Here is a 17,257-nt window from a genome sequence, read left to right on the forward strand (position 1 = left end):
CATCAAGGTTCTGGAGTGGCCTAGCCAGTCTCCAGACCTGAATCCAATTGAAAATCTTGGGAGGGAGCTTAAAATTCGAGTTGCCAGGCGACAACCTCGGAACCTGAATGATTTGGAGGCTGTCTGCAGGGAGGAGTGGGCCAACATCCCTGCCGAAATGTGCACAAACCTTGTCACCAACTATAAAAACCATTTGACATCTGTGCTGGCCAATAATGGCTTTTCTACAAAATATTAACATGCTGTTTGGTAGGGGGTCAAATACTTGTTTTTCCTCATCAGATGGTTATCAATTTTTATAAATTCATATGATGTGATTTTCTGGAATTTTCTTTGGGATTCTGTCTTTCACTGTTAGAACGTACATATGATTAAAATTGTAGATTGTTGCATTCTTTTTAAGTGGGCAAACCTGCAAAATCAGCAAGGGGTCAAATACTTTTTTCCCCCACTGTAGCTGTCACTAATGATCCACACTGCAACAATGGGAGGAAAATAAATGTGTGTAATAAATGCTTCTATGTCACATCTAAAGGAGAAAACGTAACAAGGCAGCAACACCTCAAAATATCTAGATAACGGTCTATATTTTCAATATAATATTAGCGGTCTAAAGTCTATTACAGTGTATAGAGAGCCTAAATCACTCACTTCCGCTTCCGGCTCATGGGACCTTATTTTGGAAAAATTATGTAGTCAATGGCGAGAGACAACTTATCTTTTTATCCCATTAGAATTGAACCCTGAATTACACATATGATGTTGGTCAATTTAAAATAGAATTTTGCAAGTAAAGAAAGTCGCATTTTGTTGTAAAACAGTAAAGTTACATGTCGTTTTGTGTGAAATCGCTCAATGAACTACATCTCTCGTCTCACACAACATACGTCACCAACATGTTAGCGCGGTAAAGCTAGCTAACGTTCATTGCTTTCTTGCTATTAGCTAGATAATATAGCTATGTTCCACGCAGAAATATATCTCACCTGATGTGTTTAATCCAACGACTCCTGGCTCTTTTATCACATCATCCTCTCATGTAAGTGTTTTGATGTTAGCTTCAGTAACGTTAGCTTCAGTCATTGACAGAGAAAGTTACGATGTCACATATGTGACTTTTGGGTTTGTGGTGTTTGTAATTACGTATTTTCACAGTCTTATATCTCAACAGTTTTACATCAAACTACTACTATATACTACTATATATCTTTTAAATCGACAAAGATCATATGTGTAATTCAAGGCACAATTCAAACGGAATCAAAATATTTGTTGTCTCCTGCCATTGACTAACGTTACCGTACAATATTTTTCCAAAATAAGGTCCCATGGCGGTCCACCGTAAGGGGAGGGACTTAGGCTCTCTATGCTGTGTGTCCATAAACTTCAGTTACCACAGTCACAGAAAACTAGTTTAGCTGGATATCATCTACAATGTGTTTTAAAACATGAGTAGCTAACCTTAGCCTAGCTCGTCATGTCTGAGTGCACAAATGCACTGCCAGTCAAGCTTCATGCTAAGACGGCTAACGTTAGCTAACCGTTATACATGTCATTCTAAAAAAGAAGACGGCGATAGACTCCATGACCTGGCCAACAGTCAATATAAATAATCATTAAATCATTAAAGAGCGACATAACATCAACTTACCTCCATCTAGTAGTGATGGCATTGCGACACTGAAGCTTCGATACATGCTTCAAACCCCTGGACTACAATCCTATTGAACCACTGCTTCAAAGCTTGCTTTGGTGTGAAAAAAATCACGTGACATGTGACATCCGAAGCAGCAACTGCTTCACTTATTGAATGAATCACCGACTGGTTCGCGGTCCAGTCACGTGATTCACTGGCACTGCCTCGATCATCTCGAAAGTGAGTGTTGTGCACCCCATCTAACACATTCACTCCCTGTCATAGTTACACAAGCATATGCCATATTTCCCAGCACTCTCTCCTCAGTAACAAAATACATGCATTCATCAATCTTTATTTGAACATGATGTTCAGTCTTAATGTATGTGCATCAAAGAATTTTCTAAGTAAATATACTTTAAATCCAAGGGTGATTCAAGCAAAGATGCTTTATAACTAATGGTATTTTCTACAAAAGTAAAGTAGTTTTTCCAGCACTGCTCATCGAGGGGAGTGCGTGTATGTAATTAAAAGCCTCCTGTCCACCAACTAGCCTGTCTAACTAGCCTTGAGCTTCACCAGGAGAGGTCACTGTAACTGAAGCTTCGAGTAATGAACCCATTTTCGAAACAATTGGCTCAGGTGGTTCAGTGCTTCACAAAAGCTTAATTTCATAAAAGCTTAAAATCACTACCATCTAGCCTGTACATGCTAGAGCTCAGTCTCCAGAAAGTGGACGGAGCCGTCGGAGCGAGGGGATTGTGGGCGGGGCCATGCATTTGATGCATACCCATGATTGGTTAGTCAAACCACCAATAGAATCTCTTATTTAGACCTTTTTTGACCTATATACAGTCTATGTTTTTGACTCGCAAAACTTTTCAACTTGCAAAACTCTCTCACTTGCAAAACGGTTTAACCTGCAAAACTTTCTGACTTGCAAGGAAAACCTTTTAACTTGCAATCAATAAGGACAAATTAGCAATTAAAACTTTTTGTGACTGTGCCTGTTTATTTATAATTACAAACTTAATTTTTGATTGCAGTGCGATAAATATGCTCTTATAACATTTTTTTTTGCTTGCATTAAAAAGACACAAAAATGCCTTCATAAGGTTACAGCCATGATTAATGTTATTAAATACACCTGTGCTTTTCCTGCCAAGACATGAAATGTTTGCTGTTTAAAAAGTCTAATTGGACCAGATCAAGGAGATCAAGAATGAAAGAAACAGCAGTCAAGAAAAGGAAATTAGGAGTTTGGATATCAAACATCTGGTGGGACACAGATCAACATTAGCATTAATGTTTGCACTGTCAGCAGACCTGACCAATGAAAGTCCAATATTCACTTCTAGCTCTGTTTTGGTCTTCACTGACTCGGCTATTTGTTCACCAGCTAGTCACTAACTTTGTCCGTCTGCCAGTTGGTGCTTGGAAGGTTGTGTGCAGTGGGTTTATAAGTCTTTTCACTGTAAACAGCTGCCTGATGCAACTGGAAACCAGGAAAATTAAAGTTTTGGCCTACCAAAGGAGGAAAAAATTCCGGGACATGTTAAATACCACAGAGAACTGAGGGCAGGTACTGAGTCGGAGATCATTCTCTACTGGTTTGAGTGACCCCTTTAACGTACACATAGTAATTGTAACCAAATGTTTATATTAAAATATTAATCAGAGCAGCTTTAAGTATAAAAACAGAGATTAATTGTAGCATTGTAGTTAGTTATAACAGCAGACTTAAAATAGGCTTTAATTAACTATATCAGTCTCTAAGACTTTGATAATAATATATTCATTAGCATTTATTTTTGGTGGCTTTTTAAAACTCATATAGAATTGTTTTTAAAAAATATTGAAGATGATAAAAAAAAACTGGCTATGAACACTATGAGGACTTACCTTCAAAAAGAGGGCAGATTGTTCTCCAACATGTTATTCCACCCTGACTGGTGTACTGGCCCAAAGATGTCTCCAGGAAGAAGAGAGGGATGCCACAGGTGAACAAAAACAAAACATAAGGTATGAAGAAAACCCCTTTAAAATAAAAAGAAAATATCTTGTTAAAATATTTATATAATTGTATATATACAGACAGATATTATACAGACAATACAAATAATGATTTTTAACAATTAATTGGGCAATCAGAATATCTGGTAATTAATAGTCAGCTTGCCCTTAAACATTATATAGAGGTCAGTTTAACATTGAGAAATCATAGTCACTTTAAATTTTATTTAATTTTTTCACAGCTGGCATTAGCAAAATGTTGCTCTACAACTTGCTTATTAACTGAATCTTAATCCCTGGCAAGGCAGATTACAACACAGTTTTTTGTGCTGATGTACACCTGGCAACAACAAAGCTTTACCTCCTCCATTTTTGTAGCAAAGGTATGGAAACCTCCAGACGTTTCCCAAACCAACAATGTGTCCAGCCACTGCCAGAATGAACTCAATCTTACTTCCCCACTGGTCCCTCTCCCGAGGTTTGGCCTGAGTATGTCCCGGTCTGGTCCCAACATTCATAAAATTGATTTTCACCTGTGAGTTTAGTCTTTGGTCCATTTCGATTTTGGTCCTATAGTAAGAATTTAATTAGTGTTTGTCAGTGTGTCATAGAGTAGATTACATACTAGAGGCCATACTGTAGACAGGGATACATGTTGGATTCCATTCAGTTTTCACAGTTATTATAATTATAGTTTCAATTATCAGGTAATTTGTCAAACTGTTGGAGGATCACCAAAGCCAGTACGATTTAAAATGTCTTTTTTTTTTTAAAAGGATTTGGACATGTCAAAACCACATTTTGTGGACAATGATTCTGTGAGAAAAGGATTCGAAGACACAGGGGTAAATCTAACCGCAGCAGCTGACAAGTTCAGACTGCAATTTACAACAAGGTGTGTCTGCTGGATTTGTTTTTCTAAGCCAAATGCACATCTACTTCTGTACTGTAACACTGTAAGGACCCAGTTATTTTTTCAAATATAAAAGATCAATCTGATAGTCTGCACATGATCTGATGGAGTTTATAAAACATCAGTTGAGGCATAAACATCATATACTAAAGCAAATTTTAGGATCATGTATATTTCCTTTGGAAAACGAATCAATGAATGTGGACCTCAATTTTAATATTTCTGTGTATAGTATGTATATACTACAGTAAGGGGGAAAACTCTAGGTTTATGAATACAAATTTCCATTAATACCTTCAGGAAAGGCAAAACATTAGCAAAACTTTAAGATAACATACTATAAAATGCAAAGTCAAACCTGAAAGATGCACACTTTACCTTGAGCAATTGAAGTTGACAGTTGTTTTCTCACAAACACCAGCCGCTCTGCCAGAATAAGCTGAGTGAAAGGGGTTTCTGAAAGGTGTGGCCACTGAGATTAACATAACCTGTTTCTTCTTTAAAACTACTATAACCCAATAGAACAGGGTACACACACGCACACACAGTGTCAACGTTGGTTTTGTCACTGCACCAAGATAAAAAGAGACACTTGGGGGGGGGTCTTCTTTATCTTGGGTCTACAGGCTTACGTGCAGTGCATTTGTTTCCCCTCTGAAAAATACATTTGAACTTGCTGAGTCATATAAAGCCATCGTTGTAGCTGTAGTTAGTTTTTCATGAATCAGTAGTAATATCTGTTTTCTGCTTGGGCTTAACTGCTACAAAACTACATTGATCAAATGCTTGTTGGTAAAGTCAGATATGTTTATTTTTACAAATTTCTGTTTAAAGCTATACTTTCAACTGAGTTTGAAGGTGACCTTAAATGGGTGTTTCCTCTCTTCGCATTCCTGTCACAATGCAAAACAAGAGGAAAAAAAGCTTCTAATGAGAGGATAAGATTTCTCACCTTTCTCATGCACAGTAGTATCATTGTAAAGGAACATATTCACAATATAATCAGTAATGGAGGAAAGGAGTTACAAGTGATAATCAATTTTAATAAATGAGAGGAAACCAAGAACAATACTGGAAGACATGTTCAGTATTATCTATTTAGACTTAACCACAGAAAAGTTGAGTGTTTGAACCATCACCCTACCATACAACCAAAACACACCAACACTACATCTTTACATTAATATATATAATATAAGTAACTGAGAAGGGGCAATATAGATTATTTTGTTCTGAGAAATTACTTATCTTTGATACATTTCATTACAATGACAAATAGGTTTAGGAGTTTTAGACACCACTGCAGAATTTATTGATTATAGTATATACTGAATAAAACCATGTGAAAAGTTGTATGAAATAAAATGTGCACTCGTTTTTCTCTGTTAGGGTTCAGCTTCACTTAATATGACATCACAAAGTGTTGCGCTTGATGTTTTAGGTTTGATACACAATGTTAATTATTTCTTATACCAAATTTTGATCTTGTGAAGCATAAAATGTATGTAGAATAATAAATCTCAGTGGCAATTCCCAATTCATTGTTAGTTATACATGTATATCCAAACAAACAAGTCTAATACTGCATGTCTGTAGGCACTAGAGGGAGCCAATGATCAGATGATCTATTTTTCTGAAACTGAAGTTCATCTTGTCCAGTCAAAAACAAACACACATAAATATTAATTATTAGGTAGTTTTATCATTTGAATCTATGTCATTCTTTTATTTTCATCTGTTGTCTTCATTTAACAAAAACTGATCTAGTAAAATGATACTTGATTACACATCCACATCTAAGCATTCATCCATTTGTAGTACCAGCGCACCACAAAAATGTTTTTAGTTGACAGGTGATGTTTAACCTTAGTGTGTGTTTGAGTCAATAAGACCCATTTTCAGTACTCACTAAAAGAAAATATGGAGAAATTGGAGAAACACAACAAATAGCTCTGTGTGTGTGGCTTCTTATCACAATTGATAAGTATGGCAAGTAGATAATCTTAGGGCCTCTGGGTTACAGTAACCCTTAAACACAATGTAAAAACAAACAAAAATACAACTGATGAGATAATTCAGTAGAGGCTGTGTTTCCATGAAGTTCCTAAACGTGACCGGTGGCCGCTCTGTCACGAGGCCCCGGCTGTGAGCTTGTGAGTGTTGTGGATGTTTGTCTGGAGTGCGTGTGGTGAGCGTGTTGTTTTTGTTTGTTTCTAATTGTCTCTCTCTCTCTCTCTCTCCAGTCTGGGAGCTGGGGGCGTGTCTGCTGCGAGCTCTGCACTCACCTGAGACTCATCCTCAATCAGCGCACCTGACCTGTAGTCCACTGTCCATGTATCATTGGGGAGAGTGGAATTGAGAGAAAGAATTAAAGAGGGCTTAATAAAAGAATGGCAGAGAGGGTGGGAAAACGAAATTAGAGGCAGACACTACTTTTCTATACAACCCAAAGTTAGGAAGAGATGTTTATGTAACATTTTGTCCCGCAGGGACTCAGTTAAAATGTGCAGATTGAGGTTGGGGCACTGTGGATTAAATTATTCTTTGTGCATTGTAGGGAAGCATGTTTCAGGCTTGTGTGAATGTGGGAGTCTTGAGACAATAGGGCATGTTTTCCTGGAATGCAGAAAGTATAGGGCAGAAAGAAATGTACTTGTTAATAAACTGTCAGGACTTGGAGTTGAGGCTTTTTCTGTTTTATCTTTGTTTGGGCACAGTGACGAGCATAAACTGATCTCCAAGGCAGTCCTTCAATTCTTGCATGACACAGGACTGTATGTAAGAATTTAGTTCAAACTTTGACCTGTGGAGGGCAGTAATACGCTCATAAGCGTCTACACAGCCGGAATCTTACAAGAAGAAGAAGACCTGTAGTCCACAATCAGTCACTGCCTAAATAGGAGGCTCAGACATCCAGGATCGTTGAATCTCCACGCGTATGTTGCGGCAGCCCCAGCCAACCTTAGACTCTGTCTTGCCTCGTGAATATCGTTTGCATCAGTCTAAACTTTGTCTCTCTCTGTCTCAGAAGACCTCTCCCGCCTCAGCAAACCGCCATTACCGCCAATTAATAATCGTGTTAAATAATCGTGATCCCAATATTGACCAAAATTACAGTGATTTTTGCCATAATCAAGCAGCCCTACACCACATCAGCCTTAAGTTAAATTTAACAATTACAAGTAGGCCTATGTGGAACTCAGTTTGATGAGTCAACAAGGTCGGCCTCACTGTGTAAGAGGTTGTCAAAGATGATTCATTAACAACCAGCGTAATGATTTCTCTAACATCTTGTACCTACTACGCCCCATGAAGTTCCTCTGTCAGATATTAGCACTGAACTTAAGACAGGTATTTTGAAATGAAAAGGGCTGATACAAAGTCAGAGAGCAACCCACAAGATTTTCAATCTACTTCAGAGGAAAACAAATGGTGAGTACATATCTGATTCCCCTTAGCAGTTAGATCTTACTGCAGAAGTGTTTTTTCAAACCACTAACAACCTCACTTGGCTTACATATGTAAATTTACTAGCTGTGTCCAGAGCATTGTCATTGTCACATGTTATGTGATCAATTGAGCAAATTCCAACCTTTAATGAAGACCGTGAGATGTGGTTGAAAAGCTAGTAAGTGGACCTTGAGTTAATTTTTTTGTAAAACAGATTATTTTGTAAAACAGATTATACAAAGTTTACAATGTAGATTGTAATTTCAGAGAAAAAAGCCAAATGGTTCACAGCAGGGTTGGCCAAACTTTTTTTTGAATGTGGGCCATATACAGAAAAACATAAGAAGTCACACGCCAAATTCTGAAATTTCCAGGATTCACTCGCTATTTTCCGTCTTTTTGGTTCTGCCATGTTTTTTCACTGCCTGCCACTGTGGCAGGCAAGTATATTTATATGCCAATTTTAAAATATGTATGCACATAATGGAGGAATAACATTCAGCTCATTTAGTCTTCCTTTAATGTAAATAATGTCATTCAGTGCTCAGGATGTGCTATGTACATACAGCGCAATTTGTTAGAAATAAGCTCAAGCCATATTCTTTTTTTTATTATTATTATTCACTCCAGACCAATTTAAATCAGGCAGTGGGCTGTAGTTAGCCAAGAGGCCGTAGTTTTACAGATTACTACTGCATATACACTATAAAACAATATACGTTTCATGACATTCTTCAAGGAAGGTTAAAATCACAGGCAACTGGACGTGGTTGAAGATACTCAAAGGCGTTTTGCCTCTCATCCAAGAGGCTTCTTCAATTTTAACAGACTGGTCAGGAATCCAAGCCATTCAACCTATGGATACCACTCGGTTCATTAGTGCTCAGTCATTGTGGTCGTTTGAGTCACACAGGGGTGGACTGGGACAAAAAGTCATCCCTGGCACTGTAGCCACACCAGCCCACATTACCACGCATTCCCACCCATGGACACACTCATTCACTACTTACATTTGTGTACAGATGGTGAAATAATATATGTAGTAGCCTACCATATGTAACAGATCTTTAAAAAATTTACATTTAAATCCTTTATGATATACAATTATTTGTGAATTAAAAGAAAGTAGTGTTACTAGTGTGTGCTGCGTGCGCATTTGTGTATGTGGTGTAAGGCGTGAGTGTGATCTGTGTGTGTGTGTGAGACACAGGTTGCTCCTATCCTAAGGGTTAATAATTGTTAATTAGAGCCACAATATTAAGAAACTGGCAGCATCATCTGTGTCAGGATGTGTCTCTCTCATTGCTGTCTTACCTAACCCCACTGCACTTGACTCTGCTGCAGCAGCTCAGCTGTCTGCACTCCATCCAGAAACGTTCTAGTTTTGAAAAGACGAACACAGACAAAGGAGAACAGAGTAAGCCAATAGATTAATATACCTCATCTAACTAGTGCATATGAGTGCCTGTAAATGAAGCCTATGTTCTACCCTACCAAAGGATTAAATACATGCCGCCCATGTTTTCAGTGTTTTATTTTAATACAGCCAATGTGTTCACTACAAATGTAATAGATGGCTATTGTTATAGGTTTTTGAGGTGTTAGACTATATTGCAAGTAGCCTACGGCAGTCTGTTTACCCTAAATCCCACCTTACCTGCTGATTTCAGTCATGAGATTCAGTAAAGGGCTAGCTAACACTTTACAAATTACAAATTACAATTGGTTTCTATGCTAATTAGTTTAAGCTTCCAAATGTTTGTTACAATGGGCTACTGTCAAAAAAACTGGCAGAAGTAGAGTGAAAATGATTTCAGCTGTATTTTCTGTTTTCTTCTAACCTCTATGGCACTACTGTCCTCCACTGCAGCTTCAGCTGCCAAATTTCCCACAAAATCCTGCTTGTGCTTAGATTAGATAGATTAGATTTTTCTACTTCTGCTCAAACGTTTTGCTTGCCCTCAGATGTATTGTTGCTTGCACAGATTTCCTGCCTCCAGCTTCAGTCCTTCTCCTTGTGCTCAGGCTGTTTCTGTGAGAGGGCAGCATTTTGAGGGAAAGTGTTACTATATCTGAACACTCTTGAAGAAAGATTGAATACATCTTGATAATACTAATATCTATGTGTTATGTGATAATAATAATAATGTGTTCACAACTTGTTTCCACTGTCAACAAGGAAAACAATTGTTCATAAACAAATGATTATAGCTATAGAAGGAAATATACAGTACATCCAATACAGCAAATACTAACAAAATAATAATGTACTTACTATCAGTACAATAAGTGAGAAAAAACAATATGCTAAACTGAATACACTCATCAGAGCACCAGATGATGTTGTGACTTTATGTGTGTTTCATATACTGCATAAATGTGTGGTATTTCACACACATGTTGAAATCGCCAACGTTGAATGTAACATTCCGCTGTGTTGTGGATGTTGGACCTCAGGGTGTCTGTGTGGGACAGAGACTGACACAGAGGGAGGGAGAGAAAGGATCATTTGGGTCACCAGCTGTGCCTTTGAGTCAGTAAAAAGAATTTTGTTGCTGTGGGAATGGTTCCCGTCTCTAGTATTAAGTGACTTCAGGACAAGCAGTTTTATACATGTTCCTCAAACCTTTTAGTTTTATTATAAATATATAAAGTTATCATATTATATCTGTTGATCTTCAATTAGTAATTTTTTCTTCTTCAGTACTGTCTTTTTATAAATACTCTATACTCCACATTTGTATTTTTATTTGTTAATGATTCGGTCTCTGGAGTGTCCCCCCTTTTTATTATCATGAAAGAGAGATCAATTGCTGCATTAGAATTTTAAGGACTAAATAAGGTTTAAGTTTTTATAAACCTGCTCTGTCCTCGGCTGGTGTTTTAACTAAAGCCCCCATTTGTAAGATTAGAAAATTTCTATTTTAGGGGACTCACAGTGGTAGTCAAAAATGCTGTGAGCGACAGATAGAAATTCATGACCCTACCCTCCTCCATCCCCCCTCAGAGAAAAAGCAAAAATGTTCTCCAAAGATCGCCTGTCACGGGTGGGGGTGCTGAGTGCAGACTGGGGTGAGGACCCAAACACAGACAATGGCAAGGCGAGAGGAGGATGCAGTTCAAACAAAAAGACTTTATTAACTCAAACTCAACTGAAACAGGCTTACGTGCAGCTCAGGGCAAAGGTCCAAACAAAGGTAATCCAGAACAGGGAAAACAGAGCACAAGGCGGAACACTCAACAAGACGCACACACAAGGACGTGACAAAGACTGAAGACACAAGCAGGCATAGATATACACAGGGACTAACGAGCAGGGCGGGAGCAACACAGGTGAGATACATCAGGTAATCAAACAAAGCTAGACAAGGACACCAGGTACAGAGGGTTACCAAAATAAAACAGGAAGTAAGGTTCACAGGAACACACAAGGCTAAACAGAACACAAGACCAACACTAAAGACCTGAACTAATGTACAGGACTAAGAACTAAGACATGAGACAGGACAGATACTAAGTAACTTAAGGATGCAGATGAATAATAATGAACAAGGCTACACAGAATACACAGACCCAAAAACAGATTTAAACAGGAAACATGAACACAAAACCACATTCCTAACATCGCCATTATGAGACATACGTAAAATGTTGACAGGACACCTTGAACTGCAAACAGGGTAATTTATTAGTCTTTTTATTATGAATTTTAAAGATATGAAGGTTCATATGTAAAATTTTCCGGTTTTTGTGTATGACATCATCCCAGTGCAAAGTCTATGAAGGCCGAGTAATAAGAGAGTAAGTTTCACTTTCATTCCCTTTCAAGTAGGAATTATTTTGATAAATTGGCCACACATTCAAAATCTAAAGGATTAACTTAACTTAAATTTGTTTGTTGCAATGGTAGTTAGATTACTGAAAATCTTTACTCAAGTAAAAGTACAATTACTACCAGTAAAAACTACTAAAGTAAAAATTTGCATTTGACAAACCTACTCAAGGAAAAGTATGAAATAACTTGGTCAATAAACTACTCATAGTAATAGTAATAGTAATAGTTGTTTTTTAATATTGTTTAGAGTGTGCAAGTCCTAGTCAAGTCTTTGGTTAAGAGTCTGAGTGAAGTCTTAAGTCTCCTTTTGGAATAATAAAAGTTTCAGCCGCTGTGGAACAGGTTAGAAATAACCACAGTGCAACATGGTGATTTCTAGGGAATGCACTTCACTTTTAATGTTGATTATCTATAATTTAGTTATTTTGGTTTAATACAATTATTTTACTTATTATTCTTTTTTAATTTACATGAATGTGTAGATAAGATCACATTAAAATATCATACTTAAAGCCTACTATTGTTGCCTTTATCTATCTTGATATGGCATGTAGCCAACCAAACTGGCTTTGATGTGAAGGGCGCTGCATATGATTTTGTCTTCTCCAATAGTCCAGGCACCCGATAAAATACGATTATTCCTAAAGCATCTATGAACATAATTTTTACAATGTAAATAATTATTGTGGCAATAATAGGGGAGCAGTCCATTGGTGAATGAAGTAGGGTAAACTTTTATATAAACGTAGACCTGCATGTCCACCCATATTTACTATGTCCCTATGCTTCTCATAAAGGGTTGTTTCCTGAATAAATAACAGCTGGTTAGCCTACTGAGTGAAATCCAAGATCAGATTCACCGGCACCATTTGATTGATAGGGTGACCAGACTGCCTGAAAAATTCCGGACAGTCCCGAATTCCGAGCAGTTGTCCAGACGCTTGTCATGTTTGTCCCGAAAATTAGACTAAACATGAGTTTTAAAACATGAAATACTGATTGTTGTGGTGTTCCCTGGCTACAGCAGGGACTGCAGGGTATGGTGGACATATTATCAACAGCGTTGTTATAGTCACAAAGTAGCACGTGTGCATGCTCTTTTCCCTCTTTTTGTTTTCTAGTATAGATGAAGATAGTGAAACTCATAGTCGCATGGACATTGGAAGTGTAGCTGCAGGCAGCATGCAGCCACAGAGGAGAGATCTGACATACGAGTTGCACAGATGTGACAGGCACCACACTGATGAAATTAATAAAATAAAATAAATTATATGTAATTTACTGCTTAAACTAATACCACACAAACAAATATATGTTATCATGTTTTTATTAAACGCACCATGTAAACATTCACAGTGCAGATTAGAAAAAGTATGTGAACCCTTTGTTTGAATAACTGGTTGACCCTCCTTTGGCAACAATAACCTCAACCAAACGTTTCCTGTAGTTCAAATCAGACTTGAACAACTGTCTGGAGGAATCTGGGACCATTTCTCTTTACAAAACTGTTTCAGTTCAGCAGTATTCTTGGGATGTCTGATGTGAATCACTCTCTTGAGGCCATGCCACGGCATCTCAAATGGGTTGAGCTCAGGACTCTCACTGGGCCACTCCAGAAGGCACATTTTATTTTGCGGAAGCCATTCTGTTGTTGACATACTTTTCCTGCGACTGCACATAGCTACATAACTAAACAATATACAGGACTGTGATTTCGTGTTTAAGTTGGCTCAAGTTAGATAACGTTGGCCAACGAAAACAAAACCAACTGATCTAACACCGACCAGGTACTAACGTTATGCATTGCGAAATGCTGATGTTATAGTTGTACCATTTATGGCTTGCCACATTACTTATAATGCTGGTAGCAGTATATGTCGAAGTGTGATTTTAGCCTGCAAGAAATTATGTAACGGTACAACGCAAATGTGGAGCGTTTTCTTTATACTAGCCTTTAGTGATGCAAGGCAGGGGCAACCAGCTACATTAGCACAGATCTCACTTCATTTGTTTCATAACGTGCAATTTAGATTTATTGTTATTTTACCAATCGCAGTCAAAGTAACTAGTGCAACCCACATAATCTACAGTAATGCCACATAACGGTACAGGACAACACCACATTGAAAGACCCATGTCAGTGTAGCAACAATGTCTAAACAACACTAAAGTGTAACAACAGCTTACGGTGACCTTTTTGCGGGACATGTCCTCTTTTTGGGAGCTAAAAAACGCATCCGGTCGGGATTTTTAAATCGTCCAAAGTTTTTTTACAGCTGCAATTATTGTGTGCGTTGATAAGATAGCACTTAGCATTAACAAATTGGCACTGTTCTTTTTATTTGAAAACCAAAATATTGTCACCCTAGTCTAGCTCTCTAACCATTTTCATTATCATCCAATAAATTTTGGCTGTGCTGACATTGTTGAGCTTCTCTGGTGAAACATACATAACTCCTATGTATCATGTTGGCTAAATGCTGTCAATGTAGTGTTATTGTAGTAGGTTGGAAATGCTACATGTTTAGTTTTACGTAAACAGACACCCCCCATTTTTTTGTTATACCTGTCATAACATAAAGGTAATGCACTTACTTGTCAGTAGATGGTGCTGTGTTACTGCTGTGGATCAAGTAGGGAGACTGCAGCTATAAGCAAGGGGGTAAGCCACAGTTGAAACAGTGAAGCCGACCAAAGCCTGCACGGACAGTTCCATGTAGGCCAAAAATTACATCAAAACCCCGTGACATCCCGTTGCACACGAGAGATGTAACCGTATTGCTTAGATTATAAACTTTCAGTGAATTTAAAACAGTTATTATACAATTGATAATTGCTGACGTAATCTGCACTCTGCGCATGCGTTGGCGTCTGTTGCCACCTGTCGGAAGCTCCGTCTTAAACCGGACTCTTATCCAGTTTTAATCCACTCTTTTTCGTTACATTTCTTATATCCTTTTTATGTAACTTAAGTTTTACGTGGGTTAAGGATTTTAGTCATCCGACATGGATTTTAAGCTAGATGACCGTAAAAACGCGATCAACGCTACTGATCACAACAAAGCTCCGGTGACTATTCTAGCCGAGATAACTCTGCCCCAAGAGGACTGCACACTCCTTAAGAAAGCGAACAAGAAGATTGCTGACCTTATGGAAGACATCCGACGACTTTCAGAGGAACTCAAAGAGAAAGATTCCCTGCTGACTGGCTTTATGGATGTGGCTTCAGTACAAACCAAACAGACTGTTTCTCTTAGCGCAACCGCTAACATCCAGGACACTGTGCTTGGACCCCTCTACCCTTCCGAGGCTTTCATCCTGCTCGACTCTGAGGCATCAGTCAACCTGGGCTGAAGTGGTGGTCCGTGGCTGCAAGAGAGGTTCGGATGGGGCTGCCTCTCCTCTGTCCATCGGCCTCTCCAACCGCTATGCAGCCTTGTCTAACGACACTCCGGTCCATCCAGCGGATGCACCTGCGGCTTCAAGTCTCCCTGATATGGATCTCTTTCGGCGCACAGTGCCTGCCGACACTGTTGCATCTACTCCACCGGCTACATCTCCTGCACTGGGTCAAAAACCTCCGCTTCCCGACATAGGATCCTGAAGGAGGCTGTGCTCAGATGCTCCGGAGGCCGTCTCTACCCTGCACCGTCGGGTAGCCCTTCTCTCAGGTCTGTTACTGCTACTCCAACACAACACTCGGCAGCTCACACACTCCATCCTCAGTCCGCACGCAGTGTTGAAGCAGATTCTGCTCAGTCCTGCTCTGGAACCCCACAACCGGCACACTAATAATTGGTGACTCCATAACCAGAAACATCCGTTTCTTTAACGCTACCACTCACTGCTTCCCCGGTGCCACCACAGCTGACATTTTAAAAAAACTCCAGGACCTAATGCCGTCGCTCCCGTCCTCCATCACAAGAGTGATAGTCCATGTCGGAACAAATGACACAGCTCTTCAGCAGTCTGAGCTGACAAAATTAGATTTTAACCGTCTTCTTAACTTTTTAAAGCTTTTTCAACAGTTGGTCGCGGTGCTGGCTGCTTCAGTAGACTCCTTGGCCTCCACGACTGGCTCCAGTCCGCCTGCAGGGCTCATCGTGTGTGTTATGTGGATAATTTTAATATTTTCTGGCAAAGAATGCCTCTTTTTAAGACAGACAGACTTCACCCAAACAAACGGGGCTCAGAAATGTTAGCTGCTCACATACAGCATGTAGTGCGGTCCACACATGACTTACATGAATGACTAATCATTCATGCAGCACACCTGGACACACCACCGCTCACTGAACAGATCTCTGCCTCACTGCCACAAACAACTGTCTCCACCTGCTGGCATGTAAAGCCGTCTGCTACCAGTGCGGTTCCAAAGACTTCTATTCCTGTCATCATCACGCATAGACCAGTAAACCGAAATGTGCACATCCCACACAGAAATAATAGTAATCTCTTAAGGATTAGGACAACTGCACCAACTCCAGCACCCAGAACAAACTCATTTAAAATGGCTCTCTTCAATGTGAGATCACTTTCAAGTAAAACTTTTATCTTAAATGATTTTATCTTGTCTGCAAATCTAGATTTTATGTTTTTAACTGAATCCTGGTTGCAAATGAATGACTATAGCCAGCTATCTGAACTGTGTCCACCTCAATATGATTGTTTTAGTCAACCGAGGGTCAGTGGTCGTGGTGGTGGGCTAGTGAGCATGTATAGGAAAAATTAAATTTAAATTTAAAATGTCATCAAGTACGCTGTGATGAATTTAACTCCTTTGAAGTTCTCACTCTTAAAGTTGGAGGGCTGCAACCTAGCATATTTGTTATAATTTATCGCCCCCCAAAACCGCCTGGAGGATTTTTATCAGAACTTCCTGAATTTTTATCTACTCTGGTTTTAAATTATGACGATTGTGGCGATTTTAATATTCATGTTGATGACCCCAACAATGTTAATGCAACTGACTTTTTAAATATAACCACTTCTTTTAACTTCAAACAACATGTCAAAGGGCAAACACATAACCGTGGTCATACACTGGACTTGGTTTTTACCCTGGGTGTCAGCATTTCCTCTGTGGAATTAGTGGACATGACCATATCTGACCACAGATGTATTGTTTTTAGCTGCAATTCGCCTGTTATTCATGCCGCCTCACCAAGCTCCGTGTGTTCTCGCTTCTTTAATGAACAAAGTGTTTCAAAGTTTTGCGCATTCTTTCAGAGCCAAAGCCAACACCTGTCTGATTCCAACACCAACAATCTGGTCGATCACTTCAATCATATCTGCTTGTCGTCACTAAATATTACTGCTCCTCTAAAGGTTAGGCCTACGTCTAAAGCTAGTAAGCAACCCTGGATAAATGACAGCATTCGCAGCCTAAAAAGGGAATGCAGGAAAGCAG

The 17,257-nt window shown here is 38.9% G+C and overlaps 2 protein-coding genes and 1 long non-coding RNA gene across 4 annotated transcripts in view; 1 reads left to right on the forward strand and 2 right to left on the reverse strand.

Moving 5' to 3' along the window:
* LOC123956639 (sodium- and chloride-dependent GABA transporter 2-like) overlaps window positions 1-4,954 on the reverse strand; it is a 19,303-nt gene extending 14,349 nt beyond the window's left edge. Inside the window, exons 1-3 of the mRNA XM_046028982.1 lie at window positions 4,941-4,954; window positions 4,011-4,219; window positions 3,539-3,673 (exon numbers count right to left, since the gene is read on the reverse strand). Coding sequence (XP_045884938.1) covers window positions 3,539-3,673; window positions 4,011-4,206 — 331 coding nt within the window. The 5' untranslated portion in view covers window positions 4,207-4,219; window positions 4,941-4,954. The remainder of the gene's footprint in view (window positions 1-3,538; window positions 3,674-4,010; window positions 4,220-4,940) is intronic.
* Window positions 4,955-7,604: 2,650 nt separating this feature from the next.
* LOC123987008 (sodium- and chloride-dependent GABA transporter 2-like) overlaps window positions 7,605-17,257 on the forward strand; it is a 42,447-nt gene continuing 32,794 nt past the window's right edge. The window contains exon 1 of one of the 2 annotated variants that reach the window (XM_046075510.1): window positions 7,605-7,994. In XM_046075510.1, the coding sequence (XP_045931466.1) occupies window positions 7,924-7,994 (71 nt within the window). In that variant the 5' untranslated portion in view covers window positions 7,605-7,923. Of the gene's footprint in view, window positions 7,995-8,138; window positions 8,191-17,257 lie in introns of those variants that run through there. The other variant, XM_046075511.1, reaches the window with a different exon arrangement.
* On the reverse strand, window positions 8,792-11,296 carry LOC123987009. The gene is made up of 3 exons (XR_006829038.1): window positions 11,180-11,296; window positions 9,327-9,390; window positions 8,792-8,867 (listed from the first exon to the last, which is right to left on the reverse strand). It is a non-coding gene; the product is annotated as an uncharacterized LOC123987009 (long non-coding RNA).

The sequence above is a fragment of the Micropterus dolomieu genome, linkage group LG18, assembly GCF_021292245.1.
Source record: "Micropterus dolomieu isolate WLL.071019.BEF.003 ecotype Adirondacks linkage group LG18, ASM2129224v1, whole genome shotgun sequence".
Taxonomy (NCBI): Eukaryota; Metazoa; Chordata; class Actinopteri; order Centrarchiformes; family Centrarchidae; genus Micropterus; species Micropterus dolomieu.